The 24,353-nt window shown below is 35.5% G+C and overlaps 3 protein-coding genes across 6 annotated transcripts; all 3 read right to left on the minus strand.

The window, feature by feature from the left end:
• Positions 1-345: 345 nt before the first annotated feature.
• LOC120079802 (uncharacterized) lies at positions 346-2,254 on the minus strand. Of its 4 annotated transcripts, none has more exons than XR_016530102.1 (3): positions 1,764-2,127; positions 1,507-1,582; positions 346-666 (listed from the first exon to the last, which is right to left on the minus strand). XR_016530102.1 is itself a non-coding variant. In XM_039034206.2 (2 exons), exon 1 carries the CDS (start codon positions 2,029-2,031, stop codon positions 1,768-1,770), a length of 264 nt encoding a protein of 87 aa, XP_038890134.1. In that variant the 5' UTR covers positions 2,032-2,197; the 3' UTR covers positions 1,405-1,582; positions 1,764-1,767. The 4 variants fall into 4 exon arrangements, 1 of the variants encoding a protein (XP_038890134.1); XR_016530103.1 differs by lacking the exon at positions 346-666 and adding an exon at positions 687-966 and having other exon boundaries at positions 1,845-2,254; XR_016530101.1 differs by lacking the exon at positions 346-666 and adding an exon at positions 687-966 and having other exon boundaries at positions 1,764-2,197.
• Positions 2,255-6,186: 3,932 nt separating this feature from the next.
• On the minus strand, positions 6,187-8,661 carry LOC120079065 (Pentatricopeptide repeat (PPR-like) superfamily protein). Its single transcript, XM_039033258.2, has one exon. It carries the CDS (start codon positions 8,437-8,439, stop codon positions 6,367-6,369), a length of 2,073 nt encoding a protein of 690 aa, XP_038889186.1. The 5' UTR covers positions 8,440-8,661; the 3' UTR covers positions 6,187-6,366.
• Positions 8,662-9,297: 636 nt separating this feature from the next.
• Positions 9,298-16,173, minus strand: LOC120079940 (KH domain-containing protein). Its single transcript, XM_039034406.2, has 7 exons — positions 15,784-16,173; positions 14,304-14,650; positions 13,528-13,713; positions 13,272-13,373; positions 13,124-13,195; positions 12,909-13,025; positions 9,298-10,793 (listed from the first exon to the last, which is right to left on the minus strand). The coding sequence occupies exons 1-7, from the start codon at positions 16,001-16,003 to the stop codon at positions 9,504-9,506; spliced, it is 2,334 nt and encodes a 777-aa protein (XP_038890334.1). The 5' UTR covers positions 16,004-16,173; the 3' UTR covers positions 9,298-9,503.
• Positions 16,174-24,353: the final 8,180 nt, after the last annotated feature.

Here is a 24,353-nt window from a genome sequence, read left to right on the forward strand (position 1 = left end):
AGGAAGAAAGGTCAACCATTTCAAATTTGAATTAGTTTTCAGCTTTTAATGACAAGAAGTTGTAAAGATACTCAAATGAACATGCAATTGACCTAGGGAATGATAGGAAATAGAAAGAGTTAATGTTATAACTCAATTATTTCAAATTGGTTCAAATATTCAAGATTAAACACACAATTTGCATGAATAATTGCAAGAACAAAATTCTAGTTTTCTTCACTTTTTTTGTTTTTTTTTTTCAAAGATCTAAATTTGATCAATTAAATTGAAATAGGATTTGATGAAGAACAAGGATGAAAACAACAAAGAACTAAATAAATAGAATTGGAAATTTGAATGAAAATATAAAAATAATGAAGAAAGATAGAATCAATGATAGAGTAGCCACAAAAATGCAACATATGCTCTGATACCAAATGATAAGGTAACTCTAAGGCAACTCTAACCCACAGTCCAAAGACTCAAGCTATTATGTAACAAAAACCTTTGAATCTAAGAAATTAACACCTCCCTCTATACGATTAAGTTCAACCCCGAGAAAATGCTAGAATTAGATTACCTCTTGATTGAAGATCTAGAAACAAGATTGGGAATTCTTGTTCTAGATTGAGTCTCTCTAGAATCAACTTGATCAAGGTTAGATTGAAGAGCGGGCTCACATGCATTCTATCACAAGAATTGCAAAATTCAAAGGGAAAAGTCTCAAATATAAGATCTCAAATTTCATTCATCAAATTCTTATTACAAATGGATGGGGAAAAGACTTTATATAGTCTTATAGATAGAGATTCTAAACCTATTTAATGTAAAGTAGAAAAAAACAAAATAAAACATTAAAAGAGTTCTTCATCTTCCAACCACTATCTTCCATCCACCATCCATCAACCTCCATTTTTCCAACCACCATCATCTTTAATTCAACTCTATTAATTGCAGACTTATCTTTTCAACCACCTTTCCATGCATCTTCATAATTATGGAGACATAAATTTAACACTTAAAAGCTAGAAATTAATTAAAGACAACGACTAAATATAAAATTTAAATGTTGGAAATTAATTAAAATCAACTAAAGTTTACTAATACTTCTCATAGGTACCGACCCATGTCAGGGATATAAATTGTTTTATTGTGCAAAAGTTAACAACTTCTAGATCTAAAATGGTAATTCATTTTAGGAGGAAAAATCAATTTATATTCTTAAATTTCATAGGCCAAATCATTTAAAATTCTTAACTAATAATTATATCAATTAAATCCTTGAATCTTCATAAGTTATGAATGATTATCATTTAGTAGACTATGTAACATTTGAGTCATTTGGTTCAGTGAAATTTAAATTGATAAAATTATAGCTCCCACTGTGTTTGTGTTAATCCAATTATTGATTTTAAGCCAGAGAGCTGCCAAAAGATTATGCTTTTTCCATAAACGTGTGACAAAATTGCAAAAATATTTAGACAAAATTCATACGATTCTTTTATGACACTAAACTACAATTCATACCTTAAGCTTACAAACTAAGAAAATCCCATTGTCTCCATTTTCAAACATTTGAAGCATGCTGCGAAATTGATCGTCACTGAAAAGCAAGATCATGAATAAAAAATTTCATTATCAGATGAGGATCCACCAGCAAAATTGCGAATCTGAAATTCAGGAGGTAAAAAAGCAAATCGATCGCAGTTTATTTTCTAGGGTTCAAAATCGATCCTATCAGAACCGAGAACAGCCATAGCGAAGAATCGAAGAAATGTACATACAATTTCAAGGCTCAGAATGGGGATTGATAGTCGAAAATCGAACAGTGCCAGGACTTTTAAGTTGATCCAACTGTTTGTTACCTCGACGAAGAAGGTACTCGATGTGGATGAAATTTTTACGATCGATTTGCTTGGCGTTTCGGCGGAACTCGGCGGCGACAATCGATTCGATTTGCCGTCGATCTTCAGCGGATTTGGAACGAGCTGCTCGGAGAAATGCTCTGTAGAGACTGAGCACTTGCTTTTGCAACCCTGAGAGCTTCGCCATTGTACCTTCCTCTTCGATACTGCAACCTATCTACCATTACCTTCTTAATTCCCTGTTTGGAACTATTGAATTTGAAATCATCAGGTTGAATTTGGCAAGATTTCCAATTAGAAGGGCAAGGGTGAAGATCAAGAGAGAAGAAAATTAGAAAGGGTGTAGAGGATGAATGAAAAAGTGACAGCCTCTCTAGGGTTTATTTTATTTAGTTTGTATTGTTTATTGCAAAAATAGTTCTTTTTTCATTTCTTCTAAATATCTCAACGATAAATTTTATTTTCTTTTATTAGTTTATATCTTATTAAAATTCATTGGGTTCCAAACAATTATTAATATGATTCCCTGCAAAATTATAAGAACCAAAAAAAAAAAAAAAAACATATTTTCTTTTTTTTCACATGAGTATCATCAATTTGGGAAAATTTTGATCGTGGATCCATTTTAGAGGTCGAAAATGAAAAATACACTACTTTTATAAAATAATAATAATGTAATTAACCTGATGTTGTCACGACCATATGAAGTTATGGATTTATCCTTCCTTGATATTTTTCTCTTCTCCTTCTTCGACTCGAGTCAACACAAGCAGCTCCGACGCAACTAACTTCAGTTTGTGCTATAGACCACAAAGAGAACGGAATGTGAGAGAGAATGAGAGAGCGAGACAATGAGAAAGTAGAGAGTAATCTGTGAGAAAGGAAAAAGTAGGGTGTACATTGGTTGAGTTGGGTTGGGTTGGGGTAAATTTTGGACCAACTCAAAAATTCGGGTTGGTCGGGTTGACTACTCGAATGATCCGAGTAGGGTACCCAACCCACATCTTAAAATTCGGGTTAGATTGGATTGGGTTGTCAGGTTGTGCAATCTTTTGTACATAATCAACAATTTGCAGTGCACTAAGCAATTTCGTGATTCTTTTTAAGCTAGGGTTGTGATTTTGTATTTTTGTTAAATTTTCCTGGCCATTTTGTTTTGTTTGAAGCTCAATAGACAATTTACATTTTTACTAACCTTGAAATCGGCCACTGGAACTAGAAGTCTGAAATTTGAAAAACAAAAACTTGTGGAGATCTTAAATTAAACATAAAATGTCAGGGAAGAAGGCAGAAAACATGTATTTTAGATCTGAAATTAAACTTAAGTGATTTAAACTGAGAAGAGAAGGCTTGAATGAAGAAACTCGAAATCGACCAGAGAGAAGGGGATAATGTGTTACTAACCTTGAAATTAGCCAGAGAGAACGACAATGAATGACGAATGATGACAAAGAGAACGACTAGACAATGACGAACGACAACAACCAGAACTGAGAAGAGAAGGTTGAGAGACAAAGAGATCGGCGTCGGGATCACATAGTCACAGACTCACACTTGAAGTTAAAACCCTAAAAGGCTAAAACGTAAATAATTATATTAATATTAGTAATTCGGGTTGGGTTGGGTCAACCCGAATTTTTTATAATCCCAACCCAACCTAAAAAAGAAAAAAACCAACACAACCCAAATTTTAAACCAACTCAACCCAACCCTTATAATTTGGGTTGGGTAGTCCAAGTTGTTCTAGTTGTCGGGTCATATGAACACCCCTAGAAAAGAGAGGGAGCAAGAGAGCGAGAGTACATGATAAAGGTCATTCTACGTGTACGAGGGTTTCCTTTTGGTAATTTCACCCAAATTTGACGTCAACAAAGGTTCAAGATACCTTAGTTTTAAAAAACAAAGCAAATCTCATTTTTCTCCCCTAATTTGGGCCATCTTTACAAAAATCTCATCAATTTAATACTTATCATTTTCTCTTTTTTATTTTCTTTTTTATTTATTTAATTTTTTTTTACTATATAGGGAATCGGTATGTAGGATGGAGTTTCAAGGTACATGCCTTTTTTTAGTGGTAAGAAGATTCTAATCACATATCTCATGGTTATATACTAGTTAGTTATGTTTGCTTTGACTTTCAAGGTACATACTTAATACAAGTTGAGTTATACTATTTTGACATTAATTGTTTTTTTCCTTCTTTCATAAAATGGGGGGAAATTCTCATTATTGTCATTTAAAACCTATTGAAACACACACAAAATGTACGTTATGTGTCTTAGATTTAGGATGGTTTTTAATGTGTTTTTATCAAATTTGATGTGTTGTTAGTGAATTCCAAGATTTATGATTGAGAAGTGAATTATATCTAAAATAAGTAAAAAGGGACTAAATCAGGTTTAAAAGAGTCAAAAATCGAGCAATGGACCAAAGAGAGTGAAAAAAAGAAAGGAAAAATGCTAAAGAAACCAAAGGGCAAGGGAGCGTTGCAACATTGGTTGTAGCATTGCAACGCTACGACGTGAAGCGAAGATATACTCTCAAAGGCAGTAGCTGCACTTGAGGAAGCAGCGTCGCAACGCTACAAATAGCATAGCGCGTTGCAACGCTACGACAAAATCAGACCAGCGTTGCAATGTTGTGTCTGAGCGTAGCAACGTTGTCTTTTCTTATTTGAAAATCTGCTAATTTTGGCAAGGATTTTGTTCTAAATTTCTCATCCTCCATATAATTGGACACCATTCTTACCTAATAGAAGGAAGATTCTAACCGAATTGAGGGCTAAAGAACAAAAGTTGAGACCTAAAATAGAGTTTATGCTTCAAATTTAGAGAATCTTGTGGATATTTTAAAGATCATTCGAGTTTCCGAGGTGACGATTGAGGCGAGCTTGGAGGGTTCTTTGGTTCCCTTTTCTTTCTCTTAATCTTATGCTTGAATTGATTTATGAAAATATGTTTTTGCAACCTATGAGTGGCTAAACTTGCTGTTTTAGGGTATTGATGAAGTTGTTACGAATTTAGATTGAATTTAGTTCTTTTCATAGATGTTTGTTGAACAATTTGCTTTTTAATGGTATCATTTTCATTCTTATTGATTGGCAATTGATAATTGTTAGGTTGAATGTTTAATTGAGAGATTTAATGTTTTACCAGATCTATATCATTAAATCGTTATTAATCTATCATGTTAATAGTTAGGTTAAGAGTGAAAATTGTTAATGACAACAATGCCTTGCTCCTTAATTCAATTTCTAGATTTAGGCATAATGTTTATACATGATTCTATGAATTGGCTAAAATAGATGTAATGAAATAATTAACAGATTCAATACCCTATAACACGTCTATTATCAGATTTTAACACTTTTTTTGCTGTCTTTTATTGTTTATAAAACCAAAAATCCAAACTCGATTTCAATTCTTAGCTAAAATTGATACAATTCTAAGATAGCTAAACAAATAACTTATTAATTTGATCCCAAAAGACGATACTCGACCTTACAAACCGTTTTAATATTATAACTTGACCATGTACACTTGCATGCAACACAAAATATTCACATCACATAACCACACATCAAACTAGTTCAATAGATAGCATTCCTCTTTGTGGATGTATAAAGAGCCGCTCTACCCGGAACCAATCTTCCCGCACTTGCATTTGCAATTCATATCAATCAAAGCAAATTGAACAAATGTCATTTTTATCCTATACTTTGAAACTAATTCAATTTTAGTTTCTGTACTTTTAAATATATTCAATTTTAATTTTTGTACTTTTAAATGTTGGATTTTAATAACTATATTTCCAATAGATTCAAAACCAAATCTTATCAAAACATATTAAATAATAATAACACTTTTCAATTTCATGCAAGTAATACACTCTGAATATGTTTCTGACATATATAGTGGAAAGGTGATAATGTTTTTCTTTTCTTTTTTTTCTTTTGTGACTATCTTTAAGATTAAGGACTAAAATCCGACGTGTGAGAGTAAGGATGAAAATGATGTTTTACCTTCAAGAAATAAATTTGCTGTTAGAATTGACCAAGTAAAAATATCTTTGTCCATAATTGAAAACTCATGACAACCAAAAGTAATAGTGGACACGCATGTCTTCATCGACATTTTTTAACCGAAAAATCGAAAGCTAACTATCGAGACTTTGGGTTCTCTAGACACATACTTCATGAAAAGGTTCATGCATGCTTGTTGCCTGGAGCAACAAGATCAAGTTGGTAAGAAAAAGGCATAAATGTACTCATTATCTTCCTTGACATCAAAAGTTTATTTCCTCAATCTATATTATACTCACAGAAGGGAGGAAAAAAGCCAAATTAGTCACATAATTTGAAGATTTATCCTTCAATTCTCCCAAACTTAAGAAATATACACAAAAAGGTCAACATATACAATACATAAAAAACAGATGTATATGTGCACATTTGCATTTTGTTGCATTCAAATAATTAATCAAGGAGCTCAGCTCAATAATGGATAAAACACAAAAATAAAACTTATGAAAATGAAGAACTCATCTGTATATACCTTCTAGCCTCCTCGATTCGACCAAACCGAGTAAGAACAGCAATGACTAAAGAGTAATGTTCTTCAGATGGCTTAATCTTATACCTAACAGACATTAGCTTGAAGATGCGCATTGCATCATCAACAAAACCAGCTTCCTTACAAATAGATAGAACCACTTTGAAAGTGAAATGGTTTGGAGAAATACCAGAGGACCTCATTTGGTCAAACAGATCAATTGCTTCCTTAAACTCTCCATTGTCTCCATAAGCTTCAATAATGGCGGTCCATGTCATTGACCCCTTCACAGGAATTGCCTCAAACACCATTTTTGCCATTTTTACTGCTCCACATTTCCCATATAACTTCACTAATTCGGCAGAAACGAAATGGACCGACTCGAATTTCCTCTTCAAGACTTGTCCATGTATCTCCTTCCCCATCTTCAGCATCTTTAGTTCACTGCATACATAGAGGATTCTAGCCATGGTAACGGTATCTGGTCGATGCTTCGATAGCTGCATCGCTCTGAATATACCAATTGCTTCATGTGGACACTCATTTTCTATGTATGAATCAATCATTGCTGTCCATAAGATCACATTTCTTTGCTCCATGGCGTTGAAAAGCTTCAGAGAATAGTCCATTACTCCACATTTTGAGTACATTACCATCAAGGATGAAACAATAGATACATTCGGTAGGAAGCAATTCTTCAAAGCGTAGGCATGAATCTCTTTTCCTGGTCTCAGAGCTCTCAATTCAGCACAAACTGGAAGAATCGTTGCAACAGTAACCACGTCCGGTCTAAATCCTTCCTGCTGCATCCAAATAACTGATCTTACAGCCTGCTCTAGCCTGCCATTTAAAGCATAACCAGACATCAAAGCAGTCCAACATATAGCATTCCTCTCCATGGATGCATAAAAAACCGCTCTACCCGAACCGATGTCCCCACACTTGCAATACATATCAATCAAAGCAGACTGAATAAATATCTGTTTGGAGTAACCTTTTGTCTTTATAACATAAGCATGGACTTCCTGGCCTAATCTCCTGGCCCATATTTCTCCAATAACAGGAAGAATCGTCGTCAATATAACTGAATTCGGTCTAATACCATCGTCTATCATCCTCCTCGTATATTCCAAAGCTTCCCTTTGGAGTCGATTGTGAGCAAAACCAGCAATTATTGATCCCCAAACCACAACATCTCTTTCGGTAATTTCCTCAAACACCTGGCGAGCAAGTTTGATCTTACCACATTTGAAGTACATATCAACCAAACTTGTCCCAAGAATTGAACTGCCGACCAATCCATTTTTAATTAAAAGGCCATGGACCTTGAGCCCCTGTGTAAACGCCGATGCACCTGCAAAGCTTTTAATGATATTTGCAAAAGAGTAAACGTTTAATTCAACCCCCAGTCTTCGCATTTCTGCATAAGTCGATAGAATGCTACGATAATCCCGCCGACCCGCCATTACGGTGCCTCTAAGCAACGCATTCCAAGGATAAATACTCTTGCTAGAACTTTCATCGAACAGCTTCTGTGCATCTTCCAAGGACCCACAAGCAGTATACATATGCACAAGCCTTGTACGCAGAAATTCGTTGTTTTCAAGTCCATTTATCCGAATATGCGCGTGAATCTGTTTCGCATCAGTCATCGATTTGGTTCTAACACAAGCAGTAATAAGAGAAGAAAATGTAGTCGCATTAACTGGGATGCCTTGTTGATCCAAATAGTCCATAATCGTAAGTGCCTCTTTGAGTTTATTTTTCCGAGCAAATCTTTGAATGTCCTCGTAGATGGCATGAGGGTTCTTGGTGTGAAGTGGTAAAGATGAAGGAAAAGCATCTTTCTCGGCAAAAGCTGGGCGGTTTTTGTACCGAAATTTGGAAACTAATTTGATTTTTGACGGCGGTGTATCCGTCGGTGACTGTGTCAAAGATTTAATTCGGGAGAGTTGTCGGCCGGAATTGGAAATGGCGACCGCGAGAGGATTTGGAGGGAAAGGGTGAAGATGAAGGGACGGAATGAAGGAGGACGAAATTTCCATTAGTGGTTGTAGGAGTTTGGCAGATATATATGTATAAATATATATATAGATATACGGTTTGCAGGATGGATGAACCCATTTTGTTGTTGAAATCAAATTTGGTTGAAAATAATAAAAATGAACTTTGGCACGCGTGGAATGGGCTTTCTTGCTCTCGCTCCTACACTTTAGCTCTCCTCTCTCCTTTCTCTCGCCGTCTCACTCTTTTACTCTTGCTTTTTGACACTCGATCTTGTGTTGTCTCGTTTTCTGGTACTCGATCTCGCTCACAATGCAAATTAAAAGATGATCCAAATTAATTATGAGTTTTAAAATCCAAAAGGAAAGAAAGTAAATTGCGGTTTATTTTTTCAGTATACCTCGTATAACTTCAAATCTCATCTCATTATTCTTTGAGAATGGAATAATCTACTTTAAAAAACAAATTACAAACTTATGGTAATTTTTTTAAAAAATAATAATAATTAAATGTTGGATTTGGAGCAAAGATGCATTTAGAATTTTTTTTATATATTTTTTATTTTAAAGATAAGGTTTCGTGTACGAGTTCTCACTAATTTTGTATCATGTACATAAAATATTTCCTTATACCTTTGTAGGTTAATTTACTTTCTCCCCCCTTCAATATTTTGTCCTTTTTTTATTCTATGTATTCATTGAGAATAGTTTTCAACTCAAATCATTTTTTACACTATTTAATTAAATTATATTGCTTTAAAAGAAAAATCCCCTTGGGTTTGATCCCTATTGGACTTTAGGACACCAAATTAAGATGTTCTAATTATATTACCAACCAACAATAAACGCAGAACCATCAAAATAAAGAGGGATGAAATGATAAGCATTCTAATGTATCCATTAATGAACAAGGTGCTTACTTTCATGTTACTATAAAAACCGAAACGTTCTTTTAATAACTTGGTCGATAAGCAATGCAAATACAACAGATGATGTTCCCTACAACAGCGGATTCAACAAGTTCAACAACACTTCAATATAGTAACACCCTCCCCTACTACACTCCTTCCTTAACCAACGACCCTAAACCTAGTTTATCAAAATTTTTAACGATTTGCCCCATAAACTTGAGTAGAATCATACTGCGGATACCCAGGTTGTGGCTGTGGTGACACGCTCTTCCCGTAACCTACAGGAGCACTTGAAGGCACAGTTCCGTACCCACCTGATTGCGGAATTGACTGATCATAGGTTGGCTGAGTCGCCATCTGTTGAGTATAACCTGGCTGCCCACTGGCTGGAGCGGTATAAGCAGCTGCTGCAGCTGCTGTGGCTCCGCTATATGCTGTGGGATCCTGAGGTGCTTGGTATGCAGCATACCCAGCAGCAGCATTTGCAGCAGCCTGCTCTGGATAACCCTGCTGGGAGGTTGGATACTGCCCATATGCCGCAGCGGGAGCCACTTGTTGTCCATAAGCAGATGGTTGCTGCACACCAGGTTGACCATACTGCTGCGAGTAACCGGCAGTGGCAGAAGCAGCAGGCGCCTGATTGTAACCGTCCGTGCTTGGTACAGTGCCATAGGGAGGATACTGCTGGGTAGAACCACCAGTTGGGTATGGATATGTCTGTTGAGGTTGCATATTTTGTCCATATGAAGCTGGGGCGGAGCCACCTTGATAAGGCTCTGCAGGCTGACCAACCCGAGGAGCACCATAAGACTGAGGAGGTGGTCCTTGTGCTGGAACACCATATGATGGAGGCTTATTATCATACTGTTGTTGTCCAGGGTAAACCTGTTGAGCACCAGCCTGTGGATAATGTTGTTGAGCATTCCCATGTCCACCATATGGATTCTGCACTGAAGCATGATGGTCATACTTCTGTTCGTATCCATGGCCGTAGCTCTGATGTGGAGCTGCCTGAGAATAAGGCGCAGCATGTCCATAACCTTGACTTTGTTGCTGACTATAGTTGTAACCGGACTGGGATTGTGGTGGACCGAGAGCCGGGGCGGGAGAAGGGCCAGGAGCATGTGCAGGCATAGCACCGGGAAAATGAGAAGGTGGAGCATCTGAATAGTGGCTTCTTTGACCATAGTAGTCGTAACCACCCGAACTTGGTGGTGGCCCCTGCATGCTGGGGGGTGGCCTTTGCTCCCAACCAGAACTATAGCTGCTTCGAGGACCGCCCATTTGTTGGGGATAGTTTCCAAAGCCAGGATGATGCTGATACTGAGTATTATGAGATGGATAAGGCCCTCTGTGTGGGTAATCATATGCTGCTGGATGTGAAGGATGAGGACCCCGTTGACCCCATTGAGTTGGACCACCAGGTCCACGGGGCCGGTAAGCCTGTTGGTTAAAACCAGTGGAGTGCGATGAAGGCCTCACAGTCTACTCCAAGGATAAACAAAGAGATGAGTGAGTAGACAGGAAAATTTTATTGTAAGATTCAATTATATGCAAGTAGACTGGAGAAAATGAACAGCTTGAACATGGTATGCTGAACGAAATCTCTTGTTCAAGAACATTAGTGAGGGCCCTGGCGTCATATAGCCACATAAAGTAAGTTGACGCTTAAATATTACGAACACAACATATTGCCATTCAGATGTTCAAGAAGAAGAAATGAGAAGCAGACGAAAGCTTCATACAGATTATATTAAAGAGAATCAAACCAAGAAAATACCAGAAATATCATATCATTGTAACCCAATGCATGCAAGGGAATATGTACCAACAGCATCCTAAAGTCATACCAATCTTTTAACAGGAGGAATTTGTAGCCAAAAGCATTCGTAAATATTAGAACAGGAAGCACCCAGTTTAGCATGGCATCTAAAGTTAAAAGATAAAGATTGCCAATTACAACTGACCATACATAATGCAGAAGGTTGTGAAGTAGACAAATTACACCTAACAAAACATGCCCTCAAATCTGCACAACATTAACAAACTTGAAAAGTGTTTTAAAAAAGGGATGGAAAGCGCAGAAGTCTAAGGATGACAAAATCATGCGTCTGAGAAAGCTTAACATTTGTACTCAGGCATCTCACACATACGTTGTTCTGTTCATCAAATAGATAGTAATTCTGCTAAACATATGCCAGATACATCAGCATCCACTTCACAACTAAATCTTTAACTCTTTCATTCTGAAGTAGTACCAACATATGCTGAGCATTTCACTGTCGCATCGCATCAGACAGATCATTCAGGTAAAAAAAAAAGTACAAAAGATAATAATAATTGCATTGGCATTGGTTTGTCATTAGTTCAAAGTGAATTTGTTGCTATAGTGGAGTTAGAGTGGCATGCACCAAATCTTCGTGCCTATGATGTCTCAGCAATGGTATCAGCTTTGAATACTAGGTCCCATGCAAATGAAAGTATCATGACTTCAACCAGGCATTACTTTCTTCCAACACAATCTCAAGCATAGAAAATGGCTCCACTAATGAGCACTAAGGTTAATGCAATACATTCTTACTCAATTATTCTTAGTGTGAAATCTTGAAGCAATCTTACCAACTATTAACATCCTGCAATCGCGAGATTTAATGCCTGATACCTCTCTTCGGTGGATGGGAGTGAATAGAAGTTGTCTATTGCTACACCAAGAAAGCAATGTCGGCCCCATGGAAAAGGCAATATTGTAATCTGCAGTTTTAAAGCCAACCAATTCGAGTTTGACACCTTTATGATAGATAAATTATGTCAACCGGCATCTTGGATTTCAGTATATGATCTTTCCTAGAACATTCATGTGATCTTTTCATAGACCATTCATTGATTTCACAAGCTATTAGGATCACCCGTCAAGAGATTTCCCCAATCCCATTAAAGAACATTATACCATACAAAATCTGCATATTGTTTCTCATAGCAGTGATTGTTAAACCTGGTCAGATTTATATACTCAACCAGCATGATTGAAAAGAATCTAGTACTGATCCAATGTCATCAAGTGAATAAAAATATATAACACTTCCTCAGATAGAACTACATCACATAGCATATAGATGCTAATATTTTGCTTCTCTGACACTGAGCAGATTAGCCTGTAATATTAACGCTGTTAATTCAAAACCTTATCTCTAGTCTCAGACAAGACTTGCAAAATGTATCAATAGTACCAAAGCCGCTGTATGTAAAAAAACATTCAGAAAAGAATGTAAATCACCAATCAGCATATAACTTAATATTCATTAGTCAATTGGAAAAAAATGTAAAACAGAACTTGTGCACACACAAGATGGAGCCATTAAGATAAAAACATGATCATAGACACTGAGATCTTATGCATGAAACAGAAAATACATACTAATAATTCAAATGCAAAAACAATAATAAGAACGATAAAATAAACACAATTCATAGCAATATTGGGGGAATATAACATGCTAAAAGCATTTATGATACCAAACATCAGAGTCAAAAACTCAAGTAAAAATATGGATATATAAGAACCAAAATGTCTTGAGAAAAGGTAAGCTATTAAAAGCATACCTGATTCATAACTTCCTTTATCATGTCTGTAGCAATTTCAATCTGCTTCTTATCACCAGTTATTCTTATAGTCCTTTCCTTGGATTCATCTCCTTCTGGAAGATTTTGGGGTATCAACTACATGGAAAACAAACAAGTCATAAATGATGACTATATTAGATCATAAAAATAAATTAACATGTACCATAAAGATAGACTTGCAACATATCAACTACCTGTATACGTGCACCAGATCGGGTCTGCAGACTTTTAATAGTCTCCCCACCTCTTCCAATAATTAAACCAACCTAGGGACGGAAATTTCAGGTAAGTGAATGGCAGAAGCAGTCGAAAAGATATCCACATAAAATATGGATTCCAAACCTTTTCATTTGGAACTTGTAACTGAATCTGTTCAGCAGTTGCTATAGAATGCGAAGAAGTAAGGCCTCTGGCTATAAGGGATGGAGATCCACCAGCATCAGCCTATGAGAAAACAAAATTTAATCAAGAAGTTAATATCAGGACAATAAACTACAAACAGATACTAAAGAGTGATATACAGAAAAAAAAATCAAGAGCAATGGAAATAGGCAAGGATAATGGCAGAAAAACAAAAATGATATTAAAAAATGCAAACCTCTGCAATCACAGCATTGATCAACTCCTCTGCCTTCTTTATATTTTCTGAAGTTCCAATTATTTCTACAGGTCTAGTTAAACGATTGGGATCCGCTTCAGCATCCCTCATGATTTGAATCTTCGCACCAGAATTGTACTGCAAGTATCGAATCGTATCCCCAGCCTTGCCAATGAGAACACCTACCTGCAGTATAAAGGCCAACATTTGTCATATGAAATTCCAGCAAAATTTGTAGATGGATTAAAAGTACAATTTTTAATATCCGAGCCATGTTTTCTTCAGAATCCATCTGTCTGTCATACATTCCATTGAATGAATAATTAAAAAGATTGAAAGACAGGTAGGCATAGCCATTATATTTGCAGTGTATCTATAGGGAAAATGATAGATCATACTGTAAGTTTGATCTTTGAACTTTCAAAGTTAAATCTATTTGATTCCTAAACTTCAAAAAAAAAATAATAAATAAAAAACTTTCAAAAGGAACTAATACATCCCCATACAATTAATTTTGTGTTTGATGGGCCCTTGAACTTTAAAAAATCTCATAATCCAGCAACCTATTAGACACAATATTGAAAATTAGGACCTTCAGTCAATGGCCCTATTAGATACACTCTACATGCTCAAAGACCAACCTGAATAATAATTAATAGCATTAACTTGAGGCAAAGGCTGGAAAGATATTGTTTAAAAAGCCTATAAACAAACTCAACATCAAGCTTGAACAACAGTCCTAGAATCATATAATCAGATATCTCGCAAGTTCACACCTTACTATTAGGAACTTCCATTTTATAGGTAGTTGTTTCGGCCTCCGATGGAGGCTGATCTTGCTCAGCATTAGAAACATCCTCTTCCTGCACTGGCAGTTCAGCCTTCACTTCCGCAGGCTGACTTTCCTCCTTGTAGAGTTCTTCAGATTTGTCCTCCTGAGAGATCTCAACAGCAGAATCCTGAGCATCACCTGCTTCATGAGGCTCTGCAGCAAGTTGTTCCGTTTCCTCTTTTTCAGGTACCTCCTCCACTGAAGCAGGCTGTTCCTCTTCAGATGATTGTTTATTGTCTTCCTTATCCACCAGCTCTTCTTGCTTATTTTCTTGATGCCCATTCTCACTAGCTGTAAAGAAAACAAAACACTAAGACGTTGTATTTTACAGAAAGAATAAATGATCATATATTACCTTCATAAAACATCGATTAAATCATCAAGAGTAAAACAGTAAATTAACGCAAACAAAACAGAAGGATTGAATTCTTGTCAAGCACCTCACCAAAGAACCTTTTTAACCATAACCCAATGTCAAAACTCAAATTATAGATCTAACATAACCAACCAGAAATGATTATTTTATGAAGAAACATTAACACCACGGTTAGAAAGGGGATGGATTTTAACATGTTGTATGAAAATTTCTACATCTAGACAAAGGGATCTGCACTTAAATTCCAGGGCAGGAAATGGAAAGCAGATGAATTCAGCCAGCTTTTCCAAGAGGAAACTTATGTGATTTCTGAGTCCAAAATCCATGTTCCTTTTCACTCTTCCTCTTACATAATCTTTGGTAGAATTACATTATCCGTGTTCCATGGCCAACACATATCAAACTAGGACACTTGTTGGACAATACTGGAAACTTGATATTGGAAATATGTTGACCACACAGAATACGTGTCCATTCTTGTTGGGCACATGTCAGAATGTTCACTCCGAACCAAAGAATCCAATAGGATAACTTCAATGTTGAACTAACATTTCCCATCTTTCTATGAATAATAGGGAAAAGGCATTAATACACAGAAACCGCAAATAAGAATCATAGGACATTAGTATGCTAAAAGTATCTAACGCCTGATACGAGGCAGCAGGATAACATATGCATATCTATCTAGTTGGATATCAGGCATATTTCATGATGGGCTGGGAAGGAAAATCTTATTCGGTTATAAATCTCGAAGAATATTGTTCCACTTCGTTGTAGAAATCTCGAGGGACCCGTGACGTTTGCAGTAGAAAGTAGAGTTCCATACAATTCTTGGCTCCAAACGGGTAACGATCCAAGGGAAATAAACATATTCACTAGGAAAATCGTCCAGTTTTTTCCGCGAGCAGTTACCTCATACTTCAAGAAGTAGACGGAAAGTGACATAGAAAATCCACAAATACACATCCGATGTTTCCATGGATTTCAAGAGCATAAAAGCATAAATTGCCTCACAATGCTACAATAAGAAAGTAAGAAAGAAGAGTACCATTCTCCTCGAGCTTCCCGTCGAGCCGAGGGCGCTTGGCCTCCGATTCGTCAGAAGTGGCAACGTCGGTGGTATCGGGAGCAGCAGACTCTTCATTGGGCTCGGCATGGTTCTCCTCGGGGGCTTCAGTGCGTTCGTTGTCCAAATCTGCAAGCTTGCGCTTGTGATCCAAGGGCTCGGGGCTCGCCGCTCCGGTAGCTACAACGACTTCCTCCGCCATGGTGGTGACCAAGAAAAGCGTACCGAAGTAGTGTTGGTGGTCCAAAAGCCCTCGTTGGTGAGGGAGATCGAAGCTAGGGTTCAGATGAGATGAGAGTGAGAGAAAGGAAGGATATGACACGAAGATGTGGCCGTTACGTGTTATATAGAGGGAAGAAAATGCCACTCCCAAAGTTATTCCTCCTCCATATCCCCCAAATAAATATTTTAGGGCTTAGATCGTAAATGGGCTTTGGTCAGCCCAATGGGCCTCATTGGGCCTTTTGGTGCCATTGATGATGAGAAATTGGATTCAATGACTACACACATGCTAGGGTATTTGCCATTGATCACGTCCAAGTATTAGTAAATACAGTATAGTGTAAAATAATTAATAGATATAGCAAAATTTAGATTCATCCTTCAAGGTCAATGAGTGATAGACTATAGGTTCGTTTAGATTGACTTAGGAAAAAAAATTCACAATGTTCATTTTTATTTATACACTTTTGACGAAAATTGATTAAAATACACTTGAAAAACCATTTTAAGTAATTGTCAAACACTCCAATTTCTTTCAAAATAACTTGTTTTTCTAAATTAAACACTCCAATTATTCAAAACAACCTTCAGGTGTATAACAACATTTTTGAAGAATTGCAAATATGACAATTTTTTCAAATCTCCTTAATGATTTTATTTTTATTGCTATTATACATTTTTCTCCAAATGATCTATTTTGTTGTTTTTGTTCGTATTCTTTCTCATTTTTAGTTAACATTGATTTTTTTTTTAATCTTGTCTTGTTTTCGCTCATCTTTATCAAATGTTCGATTTTGTAAAATATTCTCTTTCTTTAGTTACATATGGTTTTCGTTGAATTTTTGCTTCTTTACAAGTTTCTTTTCCTATCCTTCTTGTTGTTTTATTGGTATTCTATGTTTTTTTAAGTATAATAATTGTGGGATTTGAACTTTTAACCTTTTTCAATAAAAGTCTACGTCTTATGTCAATTGAACTATGCTTATATTAGCTTTTATCTTTTTTTTCATAGTTAGAATTTTATCGATAATAGAATTCTATTGATAACATATTTTTAATTCACAACCTAGATTTATCAATAATAGGCTAATATGACAGATAGATTTCAATCACAATGCACAAGTTATATTCCATCTCTTTTGTCATTGATAGATTTAAAGTAAATATTTTTCTTTTTGTTTTTCTTTCTTCATTTTCTCACTTTTTTTACTCCATATTTATTTTCTCCACCTCTTTCATTAAAGTTTTTAATGCAATCTTTTTTTCAAAGCAATGATAAGAACTAGAAACAATTAACTGTAACTAAACTAACCTTAAAGTAGGTAATAAAACTTTATAAGTAGCATTCTATATTGATAGATTTCTATATGATTTGTGAAATTATCACTGGTTATCATTGATAGATTCTAAACAATACGAGTTTATAACTTATAAGTCATAGTCACTAATAGAGTGTACCGATAAAACCTCATATAGGATAGTTTATTGACGAACATCACATCACTAATAGAGTTTATTGACGATACATCGTATCGCCCATAAAGTCTACCTTGATAGAGTATTAGTGATAAACTCTATCGTTGATACTAGTTTATCAATGATATACTTCTATAAAAAAATTGTTTAAGTGGGTCAAATTTTGATGCCCACTTAAAATTTGGCCTACCTTTCAAAAACACTCGAAAATCGATCTCTGATGATGTCAACCGCATGTGAAATGTTCGTTTAGGCCCCAAAATGCTCGCTAGCATGAACCCATCCCAGATTCTTACACATTCCTCTCGTCTTGGACTCGTTCCTCTCATGTTTTTCTCTCGTTAAATCGCTTGCTAGCATGCACGCAACCCAAATTCTCGCACATTCCTCTCATTTTGGACTCGTTCCTTTCATGTTTTCCTCTTGTTAAATCGCTCGCTAGCACACACGCAACCCAAGTTCACACACATTCCTCTTGTTCTGGACTCGCTCCTGTCGTGCCTTCCTCTCGTTCTTCATCAAACATAAATCAAATGTTTTAAATTTTAGTTTTCAGTCTAACTCTCTCATTCCTCTCACTTCATCTTCTTTTCTCTTGTTTTTGCATTTCGTTCTTTACCAGCTATCAATTTTCTGCCAATTTTCATGTAATTAATGGTCGTTGTACGAATTTTCAATACTTTGAGAAAGTGAACTGACAAACCCAAAATTCTCTCAAATCAATTTAAAGAAAAGTCATGTGCACACTAAGTTTCATTAAGATAACAAAACGTAAAAGTGGTATTTCGAGTGCATACATCTGTTCTCTCTAAAAAAAACTCTTAAGCATCAAGCTGCAAAGTTTTCCAAAAATACGAATATTGTAACGTTATAATCATTGTTTAATCAACACATACAAGTAATTTCACACTCCAAGTAAGTATACACATGCACTGTGTTGTTTCTCATTTCCTTAAATCGTACGAGTCGTGTTAAGTGATAGGAACGATTTGTTTGTGGTATTATGACTGCTATAGATAGACGAGAAGAAGAAACAAAAGTGAGGCTAGTCTAACGAGAGGAAGAAAAAATGGTGTCAGATATATAAATGAGAAAAATGCACGAAAATAAGAAACTTGTTAACGAGAGGAAGAAACAAGAGAAATAAACGAGATTTACTAACAAGAGTTTAACAAAACTCAAAATTTTAATTTTACTCATTCGTATATTATTGGAGGATGGACAAAAGTAGTTGTTTGTTCGATATGAAAGGTCATAGGATGACTGTTGGGAATGTTCTAAAACTCATAGTTCGTAAATATTAACAGATTTTTTTTATCAATAAAAGTATTATTGAGTATTTCATTCAATAAATTGTTATTGATATTGCATTCTGTTATAAAAATCCAATAAACGAATCCTTGGCTATAATATGAATACTTTAACTTTATGTTGAGACATAAAAGTGGATCAATTTTAGTATATAACTAAAATGGTCTATGAGTATATAAATGAGATTGAGTACCTCATCCTGGTGACGCTATTGAATGTGACCCACTTTGTATACTAATACAAATGATGTGATCCCAAAATCATTCATGTAGAGACATGTGAGTAGGGACATTCTATGTAATGAGTTTGCTTAAGATCGAACCTTGAAATAGTCATTTTTCTTTATAACGACCGTTTACTATTAAAACTGACTATTTCAAATTCGATGACCTAGGATAGTTCAATTTTAATCCTGAGTTTACTATGAACTCCTGTTTATTCGGAATTATCCTTTGGTCTGCATGGGTGAGAGTAGTCCAACAACACTTCTCATGAAGCTTCCCATTTTGAGGATTAGGCTGGATAGATAGCTGGGGACATAGTTATGCAAGATGGAATTCACTCCTACTTGACCTAAGGTTAGCAGATAGGTTATTCTCTTAAGTACTAATTCCTAGTCTTGAACAATGGGGCCCTTGTTGGGATTGGTGTCCTAATTCTCCCGGAGTCTCGTAGTTTGTAAAATATACATATTGTTATAAATAAAATAAGAGTTATTTTATTTTGAATTTACTTATATCTAATAAACAAAGCTCCATGGTTATTGTATGAAAACATAAGCATGTATATGAGATATACAAGTGGATAATGCCTTAAGTGATAACCTAAAAAGATCTGTAGTATAAGGATTAAGGAGGGATACCTGATCTTGGTGACACTACAAATACGACCCGCTTTATAGAGGTTTGCAAGTGTTGTGAACTATTACAGATGGTAGATCCTGACCATTCATGTAGAGCCATGTGAGCGGGGGTGTCTTATACAAAGAGTTTGTATAAAATCGGACCACGAGATGACTAGTCTCTTTATAAAACGTTGTCAATACTTGAGACTTACATCTCACCTAAACAACCATAGGTCATGACCTTAATCCTGAGTGTTTTGAGAACTTTTGCTTTTGAGGGCGGTCCTTTGATTAGTATGAATGAGAATGGCCAGATTGCCAACTCAACATGCCTACCTTTTTGGGAATTTGTCTGATTTTAAAGCTGGAAACTCGGTTACATAAGATGGAACTCACTCCTTCCCCAAAGTAGGGGTAAGTAGATAGATTGCTCCCTTAAAGGCTGATTCCGGGTCTTGAACATAGTAGCCACAACTTCTTTTTGGAAGAGAGGACTAAGTCATAATAAGACTATGACTTATGTTTATTAGAGGGATCAATGGTACTTAATGAGTTAAATGTAACTATAGGGGCATAACGATAAATTGATCCAGCTGTACTTACGAGCGATCTGTGAAGGGTTATCGCACTGTTGATTGGTTGATATGGACATAAAATATATCTGTAGTAAGGAGAATGCATCTGTCGATCTTTAATGGAGTGCCTGACAGTTAATGGATGGTAGATCCAGTGACAAAAGAGTTTAGTCAGTTATTCACGTATGTTGGAGCTTCAAGCTGCAAGTCCATAAGGTCCTCTTGGTAGCTCATGGATTCAAGTTGAGAATTAGTTATTGGGATTGATTTGAAATGTTCAAGTTGACAAGAAGAAATTAAATTATATATGATATAATCGGTGTGATGTAAAAGATACATCAAGTGGAGGATTAATGTAAATGTGATTTACATTAAGTACCATAAAATAGAAAAGAGTTATGGTTTATATGTTTCATGAGATAAAATATTAAAACTATAGGTTATAAATATAATATGGTAAGTTGGTTATCATATATATATTTTATAATAATATTAATTATTGGATAATTATCTCTTTTTCTCTAATAACCAATTGAGTGAGAGGTTATTGGTAGTTTTATGATAACCGTGAGATAAAAGGAAAAATATTTTCCTAAATTTAGGAGAGTTGCTTAATTTGGAAAGGAACTCATGGATAGCTATCAAGTGAAATTGTTTCACTAAACGATAGCTCACAGAGAGACTAAACGATCGTGGAGTGTTACTATACGATAGTTTACTTAGCTGGTCGTATCTAAATCTTCACAAGGCATTGTCTATACGATAGGTTGCATTATTCTACACGATTGAGCATTCGTCTATACGATAGACACTTCTCATCTCCCACTTGCTCAATCGTCCGCACGATTGTTGTTCCTCTAGTCTCTTCCTCTAACCAAGTTCATACAGAGCTCACACTTCTGAATTCTCACACTGAGAAAACCAAGGTAACCATTGTGGTCGAGTTCGAGGTTTTGGAGGTCGTTCGTTGTGTGTTCGCGTTGTTCGTGTGGTGGTTGCTGTTGATCGTGCTGTGTTGCGGTCGTTGTGTTCGAGCATTCGTGTATTGCTATCTTGGAGACTGAGCGAGCATTCGAAGAAGTTTGAAGAATGAGTCTTCAAAGGTATGATACTCTATCCTTTGATCTTATATGAAAACATGCTGTAATTTCGTATTGTGTATAACCTGTTAGTTTCTGTTTCTTATACTGTAATTGTGTATGTTCAATATCAAATGGAGTTTGGAACAATCATTCCGCTGTTCATGAAAATCCTCATGTCTGATTTCCTTCAGCCCTGCCCTCTCATGATCGAAAGGGTTAAGTTGGATTATAAACCAATTATTCAATAGAGGATGCATGGGAGCTTGTATTTACAGGGGTAAAACGATAATTTTGACCTAGCTATAAATACGAAAAACCTGTGAATAATCAACAAACTGATTATGGTTAAAGTGGATAGAAATATATCTACAGTAAGGAGAGTGTAACTATCAAGCTATAGTGATATGTCTCGGTAGTTAACGAATATTGATTAATTCAGTCTAAAGAGTTTAGTCAACTAATCTCTCAAATCGTTGGAACCTATGATCTGTAGGTTCATAGGTCCCTCTACTAGCTCATAATATTATATCTCGGATTAGTAAATTGAGCAGATTTGAAATGTTCAAAATCGAAATTAGGGTTTTGAACTTGAAGTGTTCAAATTCAATTTAGGATTTGGATAATTATATTTGATATAATAAAACCTAATCGGAGAGTTTATAATATTTAAATGGTGATTTAAATATATAGGATTCATGTATCAATTAGGTGTTTGATTAATTTAATATTTGATATTAAATTATTAGTTAATTAATTAATTATTTAAATTTTAAACATTTTTCAATTTTCAATTTCAGATTTGAAAACTTAAATTTGATTTTGCTGAAAATTAAAATTAAATTTGGAAAAGTGAAATTGGAAACTCCACTTTAGTGGATTTTTCCAATTTTTTGTATTTATTTAAGTGGTTTTCCACAAATTAAACACCTAGCCATTTGAGTTAATGCTTTTGAGAGTGTCAATCAGCGTTATCTTCAAGTGTCGACATGAATTGAACAAATAAAAAGATTCCATTTTTCAGATTTTATGATTCATGCAAGTTGAAAACTAGAAACTTTCCATTCTCTCTCAAACCCTTCTTGTTTTCTCACTTAATTGCCCTCAACTCAGTGTTTCCACCATACAGTCTAAGTTAGAGGATAGTAGAGAAGATCCTCTTGATGATTTACTGATTGATTAAAGGACAAATTCGTGGAATTTAGCAAGAATTTGAAGGGTTTTCATCGAAGGTAATATGCTCTTGAAACTCTCTTTTGAAATTTGTACTAATGCATGATTTTAAACTCAAATTAAGTGTATTAGAGTGCTTATTGATTCTAAATTCTTCCATTGCATGTTAATTTACTCTACCAATGACGAGAAAGAATGCTATAATGGAAGAGGTTTGAAGGGCATCCTAGTGCCTATGACATTGAATTATAATGAATTGAGAAATCGATTGTTTGACCTTACGAAAATTAATTCGTCAGAGTTTAACTTATAATGAGGGTGAAATGGATTTTAAATGTCCTCCAATATGTTTGATGAACGATAATGATGTTAAATTTATGCTTTTGGAGTTGGATTGTAACAGACTGCCGATATTCATAAGTTTTTTAGAAAATCTATCAAGTGGAAAAATTCGATGACATAGAGGTAAAACGCAAACCAACACGTGTGTGATATTAATAATCAGCCAAATACTTTTTCTTCAGTGTTCTCGATGGGAGATGACAACATGAATCCATGGGAGTAGTATACTCATGGCCAGAAGAGGGGTTGTAATGAGAATTTTGTGAACGAGATTGATGACCATGGAAGACATTAGGAATGACACCGATTACGATAATGTTGTAAATGATATTGTTTGGAATAATTTCGGGCAAAAAAGGGGGTTCATAATGAAAATGTTGTAAATGAGACTATTGGGATCATAGAAGACATTTGTAATGGCATCGTTTTCGATAATGTTGTAACTGTAAATGTTCCACATATGACTCCAGCTACTGAAGGGGTGGTTTTTATCTAACTCCGACCCTGATTCTCCATAATGACTTTGATCATTTTATTGGTAATGTGCATCGGAGGACGGAGGCAGTAAAAGAGAGTGGTCTCCTAAAGTTCGACCATTTGCAAGTACTATGGGAATTGGAGACCTAATCATGCATTCGAAGTCTTTGTCTAGATTGGATATTGAGGTAGGCTAAATCTTCTTTTGCAAGAACGATGTAGAAATGAGGTTGTCAATGTTAGCTATAAAGAATAATTTCAAGTTGCGGGTTAGGAAATCAAACAAAAAACTATATAGTGTCTGATGTATCCACGAGACATGTAAGTGGGGAGTACATGCAATTAGAATGGATGACTGTGACGTTATCAAGATCACGAAATATACGGCTGCCCTCACGTGCTCGATTGAATTCCTTAATCATGACCATAAGCAAGCTAGCGTGTTTGTAATTGGCTAGTTAATCAAAGAGAAGTTTAGCTTTGGTCATGCTAAAACTCTGCGCCATATTATTAAAGATATATGGCTGGAAAATGGTGTGAACATAAGTTACAACAAGGCATGGCATGCAAAAGAAATTGTTTTTGCTCTTGCAAGGGGGACCCTTGAGGCATCTTATGCCCCATTGCATGCTTATGGTGAAGCTTTAAAGATTGAAAACCTGGGAACCATTTTTGAGATTGAACTTGAAGAATCTCAATACTTCAAATATATGTTCATGGCAATAGGTCCTTGTTTAAGACGGTTTAAAAGTTGTCGTGCGGTGATCCTTATGAAGGAAATTTTCAGAAAAAATTCTTTGAGTGGAAGGAAAATCGTCCCAAATTCCATTTTTATTGAATATAAAGTTTTACAGCAAAACAACAAGAAGATATATATTTACTTAAAAATACAACATGTTTTAAATAAAAAAAACAAAGGGTTTCAGAAACTCTTACCTTTTTAGAATGCTTTCTTCAAGAAATCCCTCATACAAGCCAAGAATGGAACTCCTTCACACGGACACCACCACTTGAGAACCCTCTGTATTCTCTCGAGATAAAGGATTCAAGCAA

The sequence above is a fragment of the Benincasa hispida genome, chromosome 6, assembly GCF_027475165.1.
Source record: "Benincasa hispida cultivar pf3 chromosome 6, pf3_genome.v1.1, whole genome shotgun sequence".
Taxonomy (NCBI): Eukaryota; Viridiplantae; Streptophyta; class Magnoliopsida; order Cucurbitales; family Cucurbitaceae; genus Benincasa; species Benincasa hispida.

Bases quoted from the DNA above. Each gene is read 5' to 3' on its own strand.
- LOC120079065 (XM_039033258.2), bottom strand. From the start codon at position 8,439: ATGGAAATTTCGTCCTCCTTCATTCCGTCCCTTCATCTTCACCCTTTC.
- LOC120079802 (XM_039034206.2), bottom strand. From the start codon at position 2,031: ATGGCGAAGCTCTCAGGGTTGCAAAAGCAAGTGCTCAGTCTCTACAGA.
- LOC120079940 (XM_039034406.2), bottom strand. From the start codon at position 16,003: ATGGCGGAGGAAGTCGTTGTAGCTACCGGAGCGGCGAGCCCCGAGCCC. The intron at 14,651-15,783 runs GTACTCTTCTTT...TTTTCTTTACAG, and splicing joins CGGGAAGCTCGAGGAGAATG to CTAGTGAGAATGGGCATCAA. The intron at 10,794-12,908 runs GTATGCTTTTAA...TCCTTGGAGTAG, and splicing joins TAAAGGAAGTTATGAATCAG to ACTGTGAGGCCTTCATCGCA.